The sequence below is a fragment of the Hemitrygon akajei genome, chromosome 16, assembly GCF_048418815.1.
Source record: "Hemitrygon akajei chromosome 16, sHemAka1.3, whole genome shotgun sequence".
Taxonomy (NCBI): domain Eukaryota; kingdom Metazoa; phylum Chordata; class Chondrichthyes; order Myliobatiformes; family Dasyatidae; genus Hemitrygon; species Hemitrygon akajei.
Window position 1 is genome coordinate 50068625 of NC_133139.1, and position 19284 is coordinate 50087908.

The 19284-nt window shown below is 41.3% G+C and overlaps 1 protein-coding gene across 6 annotated transcripts in view; it reads right to left on the reverse strand.

Annotated features, from left to right (window-relative positions):
- The window catches only part of eps15l1a (epidermal growth factor receptor pathway substrate 15-like 1a), a 487464-nt gene that overhangs the window by 401691 nt on the left and 66489 nt on the right, over positions 1-19284 (reverse strand). For all 6 annotated transcript variants that reach the window (XM_073068849.1, XM_073068851.1, XM_073068850.1 and 3 more), the window contains 2 exons: positions 16621-16662; positions 10313-10402 (listed from right to left, as the gene is read on the reverse strand). In XM_073068849.1, coding sequence (XP_072924950.1) covers positions 10313-10402; positions 16621-16662 — 132 coding nt within the window. The remainder of the gene's footprint in view (positions 1-10312; positions 10403-16620; positions 16663-19284) is intronic.

The window sequence follows — 19284 nt, forward strand, 5'->3', positions numbered from 1 at the left end:
CATCCAAAATCGTCAGAGTTGCTTCATTATCTTCAATTCGTTTATCATGTTCAACTAAGGTTTTCTGAAGAGAATCCAATTTTGCATCCATCTGTTTAATTTCAGATCTGAGCTGCTGAAATTGTTGCTGGAACTCCTCAGAGGATTCTTTTCTATGTCTTCAAAGCAAATCCATAATAGAATCCAAGATGCAGGAGGATCCTCTTCTTTTCTAGTACCTTTGGCACTCCTTGTAGTCATAGTGAAGCAATCTCAAGTTTAAGAATAAAGTTTCAAAACAGGTTGGAAACAGTAAAGTAAGTAAAATAGGAGCAACTTCAGAAAGCTGCTACTCCATCAGCGACCAGCAGGAAGTCTCCATTCGCTCAGCATTCAAGATGAGTTAGAAAAAATTGAATTAGACATTAGCTTTGTCGAAAAAGCCATAGAGTGGTAGTGCATGGCTGCCTCTCTGTGCCACAGGGATCGGTGCTTTGTTGCTTGTAACCTACATCAATGATCAGGTTAACTGAATCAGTAAATTTGTGGATGCCCCAAGACTAGGGGTGTAGTGGACAGCGAAGAAGGCTAACATGGCTTATAGAAGGCTCTGCATCAACTGAGAAAATGGGCTGAGGAAAGACAGATGGAATTTAATGCAGAAAAGTGTAAGGTTTTGCACTTCAGTAGGACCAACCAGGGTAGTCTTACATGGAGAACGGAGAGCATTGAGGAGTGTGGTACAATCAAGGGGTATGGGAATACAGCTTCAGAATTCATTGAAAGTGGTGTCACATGCAGATAGAGTCGTAAAAAAAGCTTTTGGCACATTGACCTTCATAAATCGATGTTTCAGTACCGGAGGTGGGATGTTATGTTGAAGTTGTATAAGACGTTGGTGAGGCCTAATTTGGAGTATTAAGTGTAATTTCCTTGTTTTCAGGAAAGATGTAAACGAGGCTAAGAGACTACAAAGAAAATTTTCAAGAATGCTGCTGGGTCTGGAAGACCCAAGTTATAAGGATAGGTTGAACAGGTTAGGACTGTATTCCTTAGAACATAGAAGACTGAGAGGAGATTTGATAGGGGTATACAAGATTATGAGGGGTATAGATAGGGCAAATGCAAGCAGGCTTTTTCCACTGAGGTTGCATGGAACTACAACCAGAGGTCATGGGTTAAAGGTGAAAGGTAAATAGTTTATGGGGAAACTTCTTCACTCAGAGGGTTGTGAGAGTGTGAAATGAACTACCAGCACAAGCGAGCTCAAATTCAACATTTAAGAGAAGTTTGGATAGGTACATGGATATGGACAGCTATGGTCCCAGTGCAGGTTGTTGGGAATTGGCAGTTTAAATGGTTTCAGCATGGACTAGATGGGTTAAAGTACCTGTTTCTGTGCTGTACTTCTCTTTCAATCTATGACACTATAAAATGAAATTTTATCTTGATAAAGGTGAGGTGATGTGTTCTGGAAAGACTAAAAACTCAGCCTCAGAACAAATGGCAGGACTTTAGAGAGCACTCAGGAACAGAAGGGCCTTAATGTGCAAGTACATGGATCATTGAAGATGGCAATGCAGGAAAAAGTCATTAAGAAGGTGGACACAAGTAGCTGCAGATGCTAGAGTCTGGAGCAACAAACTATCTGCTGGAGAAACTCAGCAGGTCAAACAGTATCAGGAATGATGCAGGATTCTGACCTGAAGTGTCAACAATCTCTTCCCTCCCACAGATGCTACTTGACCCACTGAATTCCTCCTGCACATTGTCGTTATTAAGAAAGTACACTGGCTAGACTACACCTGGAGTACTATGTGCAGTTCTAGATGCCATTCTATATAATGAACAAGGTTGCACTTGGGGGGGGGGGGCGGGGGGACAAAAGAAATTGACAGGGATATTGCCCAAGATCAAGAAAGCCTTTGATAAAAACTAATAGTCTGGATATATTTTCTTCGGAGCAGAGATGGTTGAGAGGGGTCCTGATCCAAAATACAATTAGCACATACAGGGTAAAAAGCAAGATACTTTGCAGAATGGCCTAAAGTGAGAAGGCATAAATCTACAGTAAGAGATTAAAAAGTCCAGAGACCATCCAAGGTAGAATTTATTCCAACCAGAGATTATTTGAATCTGGAACGTATCAAATGAAGGTATAGTTGAGGTAGAGACCCTCACAACTTTTAAGAATTTGGACAAGCAGTTGAAATGGCAAGGTACAGAAGACTACTGGCCAATTTATGGATAATGGATTAATAAAGATGGGTACTAGATTGTCAGCATGGGTGTCATGGCCAAAGTGCCTATTTCTGTGCTATGACAAGATTCCATATGATACATCTTTGCCATTCACTTAAACGTTACAATTCTTTGTCACCTACATGTATACTTTTCACAATATTCTTTCCTAAATCTCTTTGTATCGCCAGTAAATTTAGCAATATCTTCAGTTCCTTCATGGAAGTCATATAACATACAACTTACATATGAACAGTCCTCACAGCCAAAGAAGTAAAAAATCTGGAAAAAGTAAAGCACAATATATTATAGTAACAGAAGAGCTGAAAGAAATCTGCATTAGTAAAAAGAAAATTGCACTAGAGAATTTAGTAGAACTGAATGTCAATAAAACTCCAAGACCTGATCAACTGAAGGAAGTGACAATGGAGACTACCGAAACTCTGGTTGTCAACTTCTAAAATCCTACAGATTCCAGATTCCCTTTTCACCTGGGCTCCAATCTCCACTCTTCTTCTAATCCGTCTATTGTACATCAAGGCCCCATTCGCCTGCTCTCTTCCACTCACCGGAGCCTTTCAATTTACTCTAGTTACAGGAAAATTTATATTATTTCACAAAACTAATAAAAGTGAATTAATAGCACTGGGATATTAATAGAAATTACATAAAATAATCAAAAATATCTGCCAGTATGCAACCAATGTCCCAGTGTAGCAGATTAAGAGAGGATTATTACAAGTTTCTTCTCATTCTTCTAAACTCTAGAGAATAAAGCCTAGTCTAAGCAATGTCCCTTCATATGCCACTCTAGAAGCTAGTTGAGTTAACTTTCACTGCATTCCTTCAATGGCAATCATATCCTCATAAAGGTAAGGATGTCAGTACTTTACTTAATATTCGAGGTTGAGCCCCTCAAAAATCCTGTATAATAATTGCAGTCAGACTACTTTAACCTTACTCAAATCTTGCAATGAAAGCCAACATGCCATTTGACATTAGAAGACTGCTCCATCCGCCAGAAAAAGCAGATCTCCCAGTGGCCACCCATTTTAATTCTACTTCCCATTCCAATATGTCTATCCATGGTCTCCACTATCATGATGAGGCCACACTCAGGTTGGAAGAACACGTTATATTCCGTCTGGGTAGCCTCCAACCTGATGACATGAACATCAATTACTTGAACTTCCAGTAATAGCCCCTGCCCCTCACCATCACCATTCCCCATCACCTCCTTCTGGTGCTCTCCCCACCCCCCCCCCCCTTTTCTTTCTTCCATGACCTTCTGCACTCTCCTATCAGACTCCCTCTTCTCCAACCCTGTACCTCTTTTACCAACTTTCCAGCTGTATACCACCCCTCCCCCTCGTGGTTTCACCTATCACCTTGTATTTCTCCCTCCCCTCCCCCACCTTTTAACTCTACTGCTCATCTTTCTTTCTTCAGTCCTGCTGAAGGGTCTCAGCCCGAAATGTTGACTCCACTAATTTCCATAGATGCTGCCTAACCTGCTGAGTTCCTCCAGCATTTTGCATGTGCGTTGAAAAAATTAAATCAATATTTAATGCGATCACCCTTTGCTTTTAAAATTGCAAAAATTCTCTTAGGTGCTTTAGCATGCAGTTTTATGAGAATATCGGTTGATAGGTTGTTCCAAGCATCTTGTAGAACTTCCCACAGTTCTTCTGCAGACTTTAGTTGTCTCATTAGGTTGTCTCTCCAGATAATCCCAGACAGCCTCGTTGGTGTTGAAATCAGGACTCTGTGGCAGCTGTACCATCTGTTGCAGAACTCATTGTTCTTCTTTTCAGTCAAAATATTTCTTTATGGCCTTGGCCTTGTGCTTGAAGTAATTGTACTGCTGCAGAATAGAACTGAGACTGTTCAGACGCCTCCCTGATGATGGTATTGTGTGATGGACGAGAATCTGCTTGTACTTTTCAGGATTAAGGATTCCATTAATTCCGACCAGATAACCACTCCATTTGCAGAAATGCAGCCTAAAACCTGCAGGGAACCTCTGTCATGCTTTACTGTTGGCTGAAGATACTCATCCATGTAGTGTTCTCCAGTTCTTCTACAGAAAAACTGCCTCCTGTTTGAGCCAAAAATTTCAAATTTTGACTCGCCATTCCAGAGCACCTGCTGCCATTGTTCAGCATCCTAATCCCTGTGTTTCTGTGCATAGACGAGTCTCTTGGCTTTATTTCCACTTCGGAAGAATAGCTTTTTGGCAGCAACACTTCCATGAAGACCAGTTCTGATCAGACTTCCCCAGACTATAGAGGGGTGTACTTAGGTTCCAATGGTTTCTGTAAGTTCAGAGCTGATAGTAGTGCTGGACTTCTTCCTACTTAGAAGGGATACATTTTCTGTGGCTGACCACTGCATTTCTGGTCCTCAATCTTGCCTGTTTCTTTTTGCTTCTTCAGAAGGTCTTATACAGCATATCTTGAAATTTCTGTCTGCTGCAAAATTTCTGCTTGGGAGACACCTTGCTGATGCAGGATGACCACCTTGTGTCTTGTTGCTATGCTCACTCTTGCCATGGTGTAAGAATTGATGGTTTGAAGGTTAAGCTGTCATTTCTGTCACATCCTCACCTTTTAATTTGGTATTCCCTTTTCTCAGTTCCTTCACCTCTGCTACACTGGTGACACCTGTTGTAGAAGTGTTGGGACCGCTTCATTGAGCACTTACACTCCATCCACTAAAAGCGAAATTTCCCACTGGCTAAACATTTTAATTCCCATTGCAGTTCCAGCATGTCAGTTCATGGCCTACTCATGTGCCAAGATAAAGCCACCAACAGAATGGTTGATCAACGCCTCATATTCCATCTGGGTAGCCTCCAACCTGATGGCATGAAAATCGATTTCTTTTTCTGGAATAAAAAAAATTCCCTTCTCCGGCATCTTGCCCCTCTTCACCTGCCTCTCACTTCTCCATGATTCTTCTCCTCATTCCCTTTATCCAATGGTCCACTCTCCTCTCCTATCAGATTCCTTCTTCTCCAAACCCTTTATCTTTCCAACCAACTTTACTTTCACCTATCACCTTTGAGTTATCCTCCTTTTCCTCTTCCCACCTTTTTATTCTGGTGTCTTCATCTTCCTTTTCAGTCCTGAAGAAGGGTCTTGGCTCAAAACATCATCTGTGTATTCATTTCCATAGATACTGCCTGACCTGCTGAGTTCCTCCAGAATTCTGCGTGCATTGCTTTTGATTTTCAGCAACTACAGAATTTTTCATGTTTCTGATTTGCTGCTCCACTGCAAAGTCTCTCCAAGGGATGCCAACCCTGAAGTTTAAAATCTTCTCTTCGACAGAAGTTCAGTGAAACCCTCTCTCACTGCTCCCCGTGATCTCTACTGCCTTCCAACACTTCTACCACATATTCATCCAAGTTCACTACCACAGCCATATATCATTCCTGGGAACTTGTCTTCACCACCATCTCTTTCCACATGGCTTCCAGATCCATTTTCAGGTCTCTTGGTTTGGACCCACCAAGGATCCCAGGAATTTTTGTTCGACTGACTGCTCCTCTCGCTGCTTGTCCCTCCAAATTCTACCACCACCCTCTCCACTATGTGGATACCTGGTGGCTATTTCAGACTCCGCCACAACCTCCAGGCTTCTATCTCCTCCATGTGTCATGCACTTCTCTGACATTTCATCCTCCACCAGGTTCAAGCCTTCAACCACTGGTCCTTCACCCTCCTCGTATCCAGTAAGGATCAGAAGATCACCGTTCTCTTGACCATGAATCCTGCCATCTTCAACTCCGATTTTGATGGCCTGGATCCTGCCAGGCCATGATCCCTGCTGCCTCCCATTCAGCCCTCAATTCCACGGACACCCAAGACCACAGATCTTGCCAACTCCAACAGCTCGGGACTGGTGACACTATTGTCGCCAATCCCGGCTCCATCAACCCTGAGAAGATCCAGAATCTGGATTCCACTGCTGCCAATGCCATTCTTAAGACCCCCAATGCCTCCAGCTACAAGTCCAGCCTGGACTTTGACCACCAGCACCTGTGGGCCAAGACATTACTCGCCACCACTGAGCTCCCAGGGTCTCCTTCCCTCACCCGGTTTCTCTCAGGCTTCACTGTCACCTCTTGGGTCCTTGAAGCCTCCATCTTTCTTCCACCCCACCTTCTCTGAACACCCCAACTCTCTTCCCCTCTCTTTCCCCCTCTGATCCCAGCTCTAATCCTTGACATATTTTTTATCATTCCCTCTGACCTCCCGAGGCAAAATAATCTGTCCTCAGCAAGCCTTACCTTTGTACCTCCTCGCCCACACCTCAGTGACTTCCACGCCTGCCATGACACTGAGCTCTTCTTCTGTCAGCTCCAACTCCAAGCCCACTTCTTTCACAAGAATACTACACCCCACACTGATGACCACCTTCCTGTCCTCAACCCTCCTCTTCTTAGACCCCCTGCTCTGGTGTTCTGCTTGCTCTAGATCTTTTCATCTCAAGCTGCCGACAAAATATCAAGTGGCTCGACTCAGCATTTCTCTCTCTTCCCTGAATTTGTCCCCTCTGAACACACTGGCATCCACCCTCTCCACACCTATCCCAACCTTATCATCAAACCCACAGACAAAATGGTGCAGTTGTAGTGTAGCACACTGACCTCTATATTGCTGAGGCCACACAGCAACTTTTAAGGCACCTCCTCGTACTTACCCATTGAAGAGGACCCCATTCCGGATGATCAGAAAACTGTTTCCAACAGTATCACTGCTCTCATCAACTCTGAAGAATTCCCATCCACTGTCACCAAATTCATAGTTTACTTATCCCACACTGCTGGCTTCTACCTCCTACCCAAGATCCACAAACGCTGACTGTCCAGGTAGACCTTTTGTTTCTGCCTGCTCCTTCCCCACTGAACTCATGTCCTCATGCCTTGATTGCATTCTTGGTTCAGTCCCTTCCCACCTACATTCACGACATTTCTCATGTTCTCTATCTCCTCAGTAACTTTCAACTCCCTGGCTATGACGGTCTTGCTTTCACCGTGGATGCTCAGTCCCTATACATTTCTTTCTCCCATCAATAAGGCCTCAAAGCTCTCTGTTTGTTTCTCAATAAAAGAACCAATTCCCCTCCACCACCACCATCTGGCAGAACTGGTCCTCACCCTCAACAATTATTGTTTCAGCTCCTCCCACTTTCTCCAGACTCGAAGGGTAACCATGAGCACCCGCATGGACCCCAGCTGTGCCTGCCTCTTTGTGGGTTACATAGAACAAACAATGTTCCAATTTTCACTGGTAACACACCCCAATATTTCCACTCCTACATTGATAACTACATCAGTGCTACTTCATGCACCCAGGCTGAGCATGTCAATTTCATCAACTTTGCCTTTAACTTCCACCCTGTCCTTAAATTCACTTGGTCCATTTCTGACACCGCCATCCAGTTTCTCAATCTGTCTCCATCTCTGGAGACAAAACTGTCAACCAACATCTTTTATAAACCTACCAATTCCCATGGTTATCTTGACTACATTTCTTCCCACCTTATCTCCTGCAAAAATATCTCCTTTTCTTAATTCAATCATCTCTACCGCATCTGTTCCTAGGATGTAGCTTCCTTTCCAGGACATCAGAGATGCCCTCCTTCTTCAAAGAACAGGATCCTCCAACATTAATGCTGCCCTCACCCACATCTCCTCCAATTCCACTTGTCCTTAACTATCACCCCATGAGCTTCCGTATCCAAAACTTCATCCGCCGCAACTTCTGCCAACTCTAAACACATCTTTACCTCCCCACCCCATCCACTGAGATCACTCCCTCTATGATTCCCTTGTCCATTCATCCCTCCCTACTAATCTCCCTCCCAATATGTATCCCTACAAGCAGACTATGTGCTATACCTGCCCATTCATTTCCTGCCGCTCATCAAATCAGGGTCTCAAACAATTTTTCAGGTGAGGCAGCACTTCACCTATGAATCTGCCAGGGTCGTCTATTGTGTTTGGTGCTCCCAATGCGGCCTTCTCTACATTGGTGAGACCCATCGTAAAAGTGTCAGTCCTACTTCATCAAGAATCTCTGCTCCATCCGCCAAAAGCGGAACTCTCCGGTAGCCAAAAATTTTAATTCCCATTCCAACACATTGTACTGCGGCCACTCCCAGAATGAAGAAGCAACACATTATATTCCAACTGTGTAGCCTCCAACCTGATAGCATGAACATTGATTTCTCCTTCTGGGAAAAAAAATTCTCTCCTCCTCCCCACTCTGGCCTCTTACCTCTCCTCATCTGCCTATCACCTCCCCTGGGTCCCCTTCTCCTTCCCTTTCTCCTATGGACTACTCTCCTCTCCTATCAAATTCCTCTTCTCCAGCCCTTTATCTAGGCTGCCTAAGACTTCTGCATAGTACTGTATATGTCACCATAAACAAAGCTGAGATTTGTTTACTTGCAGGCATACACAGTAAATCCAAGAAACACAACAGAATCAATGAATGACAGCATCCAACAGAACAGACAAACAACTAATGTGCAAATGATAATAAACCATGCAAATGCAAAAGAAAAAATATTTGATATTGTTCAATAGGTAAGAAATAAATATCGACAGCATGAGATAAAGAGTTCTTGAAAGTGAGTCCATAAGTTGTGGGAACAGGTCAACGAAGGGCTCTTGTTAAAGAGCTTGATTTTTGAGGGGTAATAACTGTTCAGAAACCTGATGTTCTAGGTCCTGAGGATTCTGTAGCTTCTTCCTGAAGGCAGCAGCATGAAAAGAACATGGCCTGGGTGGTAGGGGTCCTTGATGATGGATGCTGGTTTCCTGTGACAGCACTCTGTGTATATGTGCTCAATAGTGGAGAGGGCTTTACCCATGATTGACTGGGTCATATCCACTACCTTTTGTAGGATTTTTCATTCAAGGGCATTAGCGTTTCCATATTTTCCATACATTGATAAGCTACTTAAACAGATAAAATAGGGATGCTTTGGACAGAAATATCCATCAATTTGCATCTGCAGGATTTGGATCATTGATGGCATAGAAATAACACTCGCATTAGTGCAAAAGAATACTGCCGAAGCTACCATTTTGACCAAGAGGTACCAATGGAGAAAAGTGGGATATTAGTCACTGGAGAAATATTAAGAACTCTGAAATTTCTGCAGTGCACATAATAAAACATCTGTGACTTGCTTGCCCTACAATTATTGGCCATATTTTCAGTTACACAGGTCTTCATCTATAATTTACTGCCTTAAACTTTTCCCCACTCCCTTACTCACTTTGATAAAAGGCCTCTTTCCTAAATGCTGTTGACAAGCATGAGGCAAAAGCTCCAGGTACAGGACTTTGTTCTTGTGACCAACTGTTGCAGAAGTTCATACATCTCTAAAATCAGGGCAATTCTAAAACTATCAACAAGCTCATTAGAAATGTGAAGTTGCTTAAAACTGAAATAATTACTTTTAAAATTCTTCTTTCCCCTACCACAGTACAGAATCCAAATTCAATTAATTTCAAGCCATTTCAGATCAGCATAGTATGAGATGGGTGTTTCACAGGGTAAATCTAGAGAATCTCAGCAAAACTGGGCACTGCCACTAGACATCACATGGAGTCCAATGATGGAGCATATTAGCAGATGCAACAGTATTTTAATAAAGCCCACACACCTAGGACTTGTCTTCAATGCAAATAGTTGAATGTTGGTAGTTCCTTTTCAGAACTCTTAATGTTGTTCTATTCTCCCAGATAAGCTGGAACAACCTTTACCAACTCAATGCATGTAAAGACAAGCCAAATAAAATGTTAACATTCTTGCCTCTGTATAGAGTCTTAACCAGCTTCTGCTGGGTTTTTATATATCATAATACAAATAAAGCCCCATCATTAAATTGTCAACACTGGACATAAATTCAAAACTATGTTTAAAGGTGAGTTATAACATTGTCATGTTGAAGACCCACTATACATAATTTTTCAAGAGTATCTAAATTAGCATATGAAAGCATCTTAAATGCTCCATTTATTGTTTTAATACTTTACAGGGGCAGAGAGTCTTTTTTGGCAAGTAATTACCTTTCCTAAGATAGCATCAGACAGTCTAGATTTCTTCAGAAACAGTGCTGCTTCATTGGGCCCAACTTTTCCTGTATGAGCTGGATCCACCTAAACAAAACAAGACCATTCAGCACATATCAGTATGCATCAGTCATGTGTTAGTCAAATATTATTTGTCTCCAGGTAACCTGTCAAGTTAAACAAAAAAAATCAGAATACAAAGTTCAAACTCAAAATTTATTTTGAGATAAAAGTAAATTTATTATCAAAGTACATACATGTCACCATATACAACCTTGAGATTCATTTTCTTGTGGGCATACTCAATAAATCCTTAATAACCATATAACAATTACTGCATGGAAACAGGCCACCTCAGCCCTTCTAGTCCGTGCCGAAGGCTTACTCTCACCTAGTCCCACCGACCTGCACTCAGCCCATAACCCTCCATTCCTTTCCTGTCCATATACCTATCCAATTTTTTTTAATGACAATATTGAACCTGCTGTACCATTTCTACTGGAAGCTCATTCCACACAGCTACTACTCTCTGAGTAAAGAAGTTCCCCTTCGTGTTATCCCTAAACTTTTGCCCCTTAACCCTCAACTCATGTCCAGTTGTTTGAATCTCCCCTACTTTCAATGGAAAAAGCCTATCCACGCCAACTCTATCTATCCCCCTCATTATTTTAAATACCTCTATCAAGTCCCCCCTCAATCTTCTACGGTCCAAAGAATAAAAACCTAACTTGTTCAACCTTTCTCTGTAACTTAGATGCTGAAACCCAGGTAACATTCTAGTAAATCTTCTCTGTACTCTTTCTATTTTGTTGACATCTTTCTTATAATTCGGTGACCAGAACTGTACACAATACTTCAAATTTGGCCTTACCAATGCCTTGTACAATTTTAACATTACATCTCAACTCCTATACTCAATGCTCTGATTTATAGAGGCCAGCATACCAAAAGCTTTCTTCACCACCCTATCCACATGAGATTCCACCTTCAGGGAACTATGCACCACTACTCCTAGATCACTCTTTTCTACTGCATTCCTCAATGCCCTTCCATTTACGTGTTAGCGTGTGACCAAGTGGTTAAGGTGTTCGTCTAGTTATCTGCAGGTTGCTAGTTCGAGCCTTGGCTGAGGCTTGCGTGTGTGTCCTTGAGCAAGACACTTAGCTACACATTGTTCTGGGTCCTAATGCCTTTCCCTTGGACAACATTGGTGGCGTGGAGAGGGGAGACTTGCAGCTTAGGCAACTGCGGGTCTTCCGTAAAAATAAAACCTTGCCCAGGCTTGTGCCCTGGAAAGTTTCCAAGGTGCAAATCCATGGTCTATCGAGACTAACAGAGGCCTACACACTACATATACTACAGACCATTTACGTCCTATTTTGATTAGTCCTACCAAAATGTAGCACCTCACACTTAGCAGCATTAAACTCCATCTGCCATCTTTCAGCCCACTCTTCTAACTGGCTTAAATCTCTCTGCAAGCTTTGAAAACCTACTTCATTATCCACAATGCCATCTATCTTAGTATCATCTGCATACTTACTAATCCAATTTACCACCCCATCATCCAGATCATTAATGTATATGACAAACAACATTGGACCCAGTACAGATCCCTGAGGCACACCACTAGTCACCGGCCTCCAACCTGACAAACTGTTATCCACCACTACTCTCTGGCATCTCCCATCCAGCCACTGTTGAATCCATTTTACTACTTCAATATTAATACCTAACAATTGAACCTTCCTAACTAACCTTCCGTGTGGAACCTTGTCAAAGGCCTTACTGAAGTCCTTATAGACAACATCCACTGCTTTACCCTTGTCAACTTTCCTAGTAATCTCTTCAAAAAATTCAATAAGATTTGTCAAACATGACCTTCCATGCACAAATCAATGCTGACTGTTCCTAATCAGACCCTGACTATCCAGACAATTATATATACCATCTCTAAGAATACTTTCCGGTGATTATTAATGCCGTTAGTTTCAATATAATTATGGAGAAGGATAGGACTGGCCCCAGGGTTGAGATTTTTGATTGGAGAAAGGCTAACTTTGAGGAGATGCTAAAGGATTTAGAAGGAGTGGATTGGGACAAATTGTTTTATAGGAAGGATGTAATAGAGAAATGGTGGTCATTTAAAGGTGAAATTTTGAGAGTACAGAATCTTTATGTTCCTGTTAGGTTGAAAGGAAAGGTTAAAAGTTTGCGAGAGCCATGGTTTTCACGGGATATTGGAAACTTGGTTCAGAAAAAGAGAGAGATCTACAATAAATATAGGCAGCATGGAGTAAATGAGGTGCTCGAGGAATATAAAGAATGTAAAAAGAATCTTAAGAAAGAAATTAGAAAAGTTAAAAGATATGAGGTTGTTTTGGCAAGTAAGGTGAAAATAAATCCAAAGGGTTTCTACAGTTATATTAATAGCAAAAGGATAGTGAGGGATAAAATTGGTCCCTTAGAGAATCAGAGTGGACAGCTATGAGTGGAGCCAAAAGAGATGGGGGAGGTTTTGAACAATTTCTTTTCTTCTGTATTCACTAAGGAGAAGGATATTGAATTGTGTAAGGTAAGAGAAAAAAGTAGGTTAGTTATGGAAACTATGATGATTAAAGAAGAGGAAGTACTGGCACTTTTAAAGAATATAAAAGTGGATAAGCCTCTGGGTCCTGACAGGATATTCATAAGAACAATAACCGTAATAGAACCAATGAAAGAACGCACCTTGGGTGTTCGATCAGTGTGCAAAAGACAACTGTGCAATACATAAAGAAAGAAAGAAAAATAATAAATAACAAAGCAGTAACTATCAAGAACATGAGTTGAAGAGTCCTTGAAAGTGAGCCCATATGTTGTGGGAGACAGAGATAGAACACAAGATAGAACATGAAATAAAGAGACTTTAAATGTGAGAACATTTCAATGATAGGGCAAGTGAAACAGAGTGAAGTTATCCCTTAGGTTCAAGAGCCTGATGCCGAGGGGTAATAACTGCTCTTGAATCTGGTGGTGTGAGTTATGAGGCTCCTGTACCTTCTTCCTGACAGCAGCAATAAGAGAGCATGATCTGGGTGATGGGAGTCCCTAATAATGAACACTGCTTTCCTGAAATGGTGTGCTCAATAGTGGGGAGGACTTTACCCCTGATGGACTGGACCATATCCACTATTTTTTGTAGCATTTTCCATTCAAGAGCATCAGTGTTTCCTGTCAAAGGGTCTCAGCCCAAAACATCAACTGTACTTTTTTCCATAAATGCTGCGTGATCTGCTGAGTTCCTCCAACATTTTGCCTGTGTTGCTTGGTGTTTTCTTACCAGGCTGTATCACAGCAAGTCAATATACTCTCTACTACATATCTATAGGAGTGTGTCAAAGTTTCAGATATCATATTGAATCTTTGCAAACTCCTAAAAAAGTAGAGGCGATGCCATGCCTTCTTTGTAATTGGCCTTGTGTGCTGGGCCCAGGACAGGTCCTGAAAATGATAACACGGAGGAATTTAAAGTTGCTGACCCTCTCCACCTCTGATCCTCTTATGAGGACTGGTTCATGAACCTCTGGTTTCCTCTTCTTAAAGTCAATAATCAGTTCCTTGGTCTTGCTGACATTAAGTAAGAGGTTTTTGGTATGGCACCTTCAGCTAAATTTTCAATCTCTCTCCTATATGCTGATTCGTCACCACCTTTGATTTTACCTATGACAGTGGTGATGTCAGCAAACTTGAATATGGCATTGGAGCTGTGCTCAGGCACACAGTCATAAGTGTAAAGCAGGGGGTTAAGCATAGTGCCTTGATGGATATGGAAATATTGGAGGAGATGTAATTGCCAATTCAAACTGACTGGCGTCTTCAAGTAAGGAAATCAAGAATCCAATTGCACAAGGAGATATTGAGGCCAAGGTCTTGAAGTTTATTGAATAGTTTTGAGGGGATGATAGTATTGAATGCTGAGTTGTACTTGATAAAGAGCACCCTGTTGTAGCCTAACGTTTGCATCTTTGCTGTCCAGATATTCCAGGGTTAAGTGAAGGGCCAATGAGATGGCATCTGCTGTGGACCTGTTGTTCCGGTAAGCAAAATGGAGCAGATCCAAATTGTTTCTCAGTCAGGAGTTGATTAAAGTTTCATCACCAACACATTAATAAATACACATTTTTAAAGTGAATTTAAGTTTCACCCTTGACTCAGTAGAAGCACTCAGCCAAGTCTGAAGGATGTGGCTCCAGGTCCAGCTACAGGGACTTAAGCACATACCCTCCATAAGCTGGCAATTCACACACTGCAAAGTGATTGCTGCACCAATGGAGGAGCTATCCCTTCTAAGTTGGGGATTTTTTAAAATTTCATGGCACTATTTAAAGAAGGAGAAGAGTGCTACCCAAATGTCTCTGAGCAATAGATAAATGAAATGACAAGGTCATTATTTTAATGCTATTTGTAGGTGATAAATTTCCATTGAGAATCACCAAATATCTGCAAGTTATTTCCTTTTAAAGGCACAAATACAAGACTACTAGTTAAGTAACCAGGTGGGTTGGGAAGAAGAATCCAGCATAATGAATAAGAAAAGGCTGAAGGCTAAAATAAGAAAGAACAAGGTAAAATTTCTCATACATGTCTAGGAAAAAAGATGTGAGTTATGCAATGCTCCCTCTAAGGTGCGGGCACATGTGTGCACACACATCGTTGCTACTAGCACACAAAGGAATTTAAACTGTGCACAAAAGGTTGTCACCCTTTAACTGGCTGGCATGTTAAGTACATTTCACAATCATACACAATCACATTTATTTTCCCAAGTTCTGACACAAACAGTGTTGACAACATGGATTTTCCAATGATTTTTCTGCAGATTTTAAAACCAGCTTATTTATACTGCTTTCATTGAAGAAACTTTTGATTCGCCATGTCAAATTCCAAAGAAGCAAAGGCATGAAGAGCAAAAGAACTGTTAGTTCATTTAAAGTGGAATGGCTTAATGACCATTTCAAGCAATGAACAACAAACTGGACTTGGTAGCTTATTATCCTTAGAAATGTTTCAGGTTTACTTCCATTTAGAAATACAGTGCACACTCTTGTCCTACAAATTAGAGGGAACATTGCAGGTAAGACCAGGGAGGACTTGGGTAAAAAGCACCAAAGGCAAAACTAAAGGACATATAGCAGTATGGTAAACAACAACTAGAAACACTTGCAATGAAGGAGTGTGATGGAAGGGTTCTTTTATTTAGGCAAAGTATTACAAGGAAGATCAGCATAAATAGATGAGGTAATGACTAAAACATGGACTTGTCCATCATTAACAGCATAAGAGCTGATGACAAAACATTAATAGTAATGTGGGAACTGGGATCCAGGAAAGTTAATGAGGAATGCAGGAACTGGGGCCCTGGTGAGAAGAAAGAGAACAAGAGAACTTGGGCCCTGGTGAATGGATGGGGAACCAAATACCAGACCATTGAGATTTCCAAGTAGTTGGGTAAGGATTATTGAAATTTTACTTATTTGTTAAATGATGAGATATTGGATGGTGGTGATGTTCAAGGTGATCAAAGTATGTTTGTGCACAAGTTATTGAAGGCCAATGGGCAGGTGCTACTGACAACTCAGAGGAGAAATAGTAGGTTAATCTTTATTACAAGAAAATTTGAATACAACAGGAAGGAAGTCTTGATGTAATTGTAAACAACCTTGGTGACTGCACCTGAATACTATTTACAAAATGCTTTCCTGATATACAAATATATTTGCTATGGAGACCCAGTCATTGTGGTCTCTGAAAATATGATAATAGACTTTGGTATATTCATCCAATCAATGGCAGATAGCTTGAGAAAATGGCCATAAGGAAGAAGATCAGCCATACTCTCAATCAAAGCATACCAGGCCAAAAGACCTATTTATTATTCAAATTGTGAATCAATTTCCAATGGCAAACTGTTTGGTACATGCAGGACACAAACTGAAACAATAATAGCAAATTGAAAATAATTTTTGTTTTGTTTTGGACTGTGACTTGTGAACAGGTTGGAAGTAATCTAAATTTAATCTAAGTTGAAAGTCAATTGTAACGTTCAAAAGGAAACTGCATAAACACATCTGAAGGAAAGACAGCATACAAAAATAAAAAGCAGAATGGGTTTTAGTTAGATGCATATACCAAATGACCTCCTCCTATACTATGCAATCACATGGTGCAACAAATTTAAGACCACAGTACTTCAGACATTGCATTTTTGTCATAGCGTAAGGTAGCTTCAACAACAGATCGATGACAAAAGTAAAGGTGCTCACCTGCCTGTAGTACGTTTCATACATTGGGTTTCCACTTGAAAGCTATGAATGAAAGAATAACTAATTAAAATCTCTTTTGATAAACATTTATCACTTAATCACCACCAGAGCTTTAAATAATAATTAACTACTGATTTATACTGATCTATACTGATCTCTAACAAAGGTGGAAGGCAAGTTGCAGCTGCTCAATAAATTGCAAACTGGATACTAGTCCACAAGGATAAGGGAAAATGTGTAGATACCATCTATAAATGATGGCGTCTACCCATCTATAATCTGCTGACAACTAGCGTTGGCAGAATTTCAGATGATTGAGTAGTGGCACAGTCCTCATCGAGGGACCAGTAGCCAAAAGAGTGAGCAATTTCAAGATCTTGTGTGTCAACAGCTCTGAGCCCCTAACCTGGGCCCAACATATCAATACAGTTACAAAGAAGTCACAGCAACAGCTTTATTTCATTAGGAGTTTGAGGAGATCTGGTATGTCACCAAAGACACCCTCAAATTTCTACAAATGTACCATGGAGAGCACTCTAACTGGCTGTATCAGTGTGTGGTATGAGGGAGATACCACAAAGGACCAAAATAAACTCAGCTTCATCAGCTTCATCACAGGCACTAGTCTCCCCAGCATCCAGGACATCTTCAAGGGCCAAAACCTCAAAAAGGAGACATTCATCATTAAGGACCCCCATCACCCAGGACATGCCCTCTTCTCATTGCTACCTTCAGGGAAGAGTGACAGGACCCTGAAGGCACACACTCTATGATTCAGGAATAGCTTCTTCGCCTCTGCCATCAGATTTCTGAATGGACATTGAACTTATGAACACAACCTCACTATTTTTTACTCTTTTGGAGCTATGTATTTAATTTAACTTTTGTAATATATAGATAATTTCCGTAATTTTATTTTTTATTATGTATTACAATGTACTGCTGCTGCATAACAGAAAATTTCACAACATATACTGGTGATATTAATCCTGATTCTGGGATTAAAGAGTACCTAATGCTCAACTAGTCAACTATTTCATGCACAAGATATACAATTTTTAAGCATACATTCATTACAGAGAAATGCAAGTTAGAGAATGTCATTCATAAACTCCATGGCATTGAAATAAGAATGCTAACCAGTGCTAGAGTTATCAGAACTGAGACTCCATTGCCCCAAGTTGATGACTCCCTCCTCTGCCAGAAGCTCACTCCATACAACAGTGGTTAGTGCAGTACATGGACTGTCACAAAGGACCTTCAGAACCACTTTGCAGATGGTGAGTCCGCGCCATCACAGAGGACCCACCATCTCAACCAGATTCACAAGCTGTTGAAACTGTCAGTGTGATTGTGTTGTTGAATGTTTGCCAAGATCTTTACAAGCAAAAACATTCCAAAACATTTTTGACAAGATAATTTTTTTGATACACAAGTATTGCTACCAACAGATGATCTGTCTGGAGAAGATGCAAATAGGTCATGAATGTAGGCAGAAATGAGGGAGAAAAAATGCTGGAACTGAGAAAAGAACACTGTAACTGCGGGAAATCTTACATAAAAATAATGCTGGAAATACTATTACATCCATTATTACTCTCAGCTGTAGCTAAAAATTATTTTCAACAATACCTTTGTTTGTCTAAGTATCCAAAACTGATAACCTTTGGAATGTTGTAAATAGAAAACAATATTTACTACATTAGATGCAGCCTTCCTTTCCAGGACATTAAGAGATGACCCCTTCTTCAAGGAACAGGATTTCCCTTCCTCCAATAATCTCCCGCAAATCTCCATTTCCTGAACATCCGTGCTCACCCCAACTTCCAGCCGCCTTAACAGTAGTAGAGCTTCTCTTGTCCTTACCTACCAACCCATGAGCTTCCACATTCAACACGTCATCCTCCACAATCTCCACTATCTCTAAAGTGCTCCTACCACCAAACATATCTTTACGTCCATCTGCCCAGACCTCCGCTTTCGGCAGAAATCACTCCTTCCACAATTCTTTTGTCCACTCATCCCCACTAATCCGTACAAGTGCCAAAGTGCTACATCTGTTCATTCACCTCTTCCCCCACTTTCATTCTGGGCCCCAAACAGTCCTTCTAGGTGAGGCAACACTTCACATGCGAATCTCCTGGGGTTGCCTATTGTGTCCAGTGCTCCCAATCCAGCCTCATCTAAGTTGGTGATACCTAAAGTAAATTGAGACATGGCCTCGTCAAGCACCTCTGCTCCATCCACCTTTCAACTGCTCCTTACAACTTTCCGGTGGCCAAACATTTTAATGCTGTTTCCCATTCCAGCACATCAGTCCGTGGTCACCTCCTGTGCCAAGCCCTCAGGGGGGAGGAGCAACACCTTATTTTCCATTTAGGTAGTCTCCAACCTGATGGCATGAATTTCAATTTCTCATTCAAGTTAAAAAAAAAATTCCCACACCCCCTCCCTTCTTCTTCTATTCCCCACTCTGGCCACTTACTTGCCTATCACCTCCCATGGGTCCCCTACTCTTTCCTTTTCTCCTATAGTCCACTCTCCTCTCCCATCAGATCCCTTCCTGTCCAGTCCTTTATCTTTCCCACCCACCTGGCTTCACCTGTTATCTTCGAGTTATCTTTTCTTCCTCCCCCAACTTTTTATTCTGGCATCTTCCCTCTT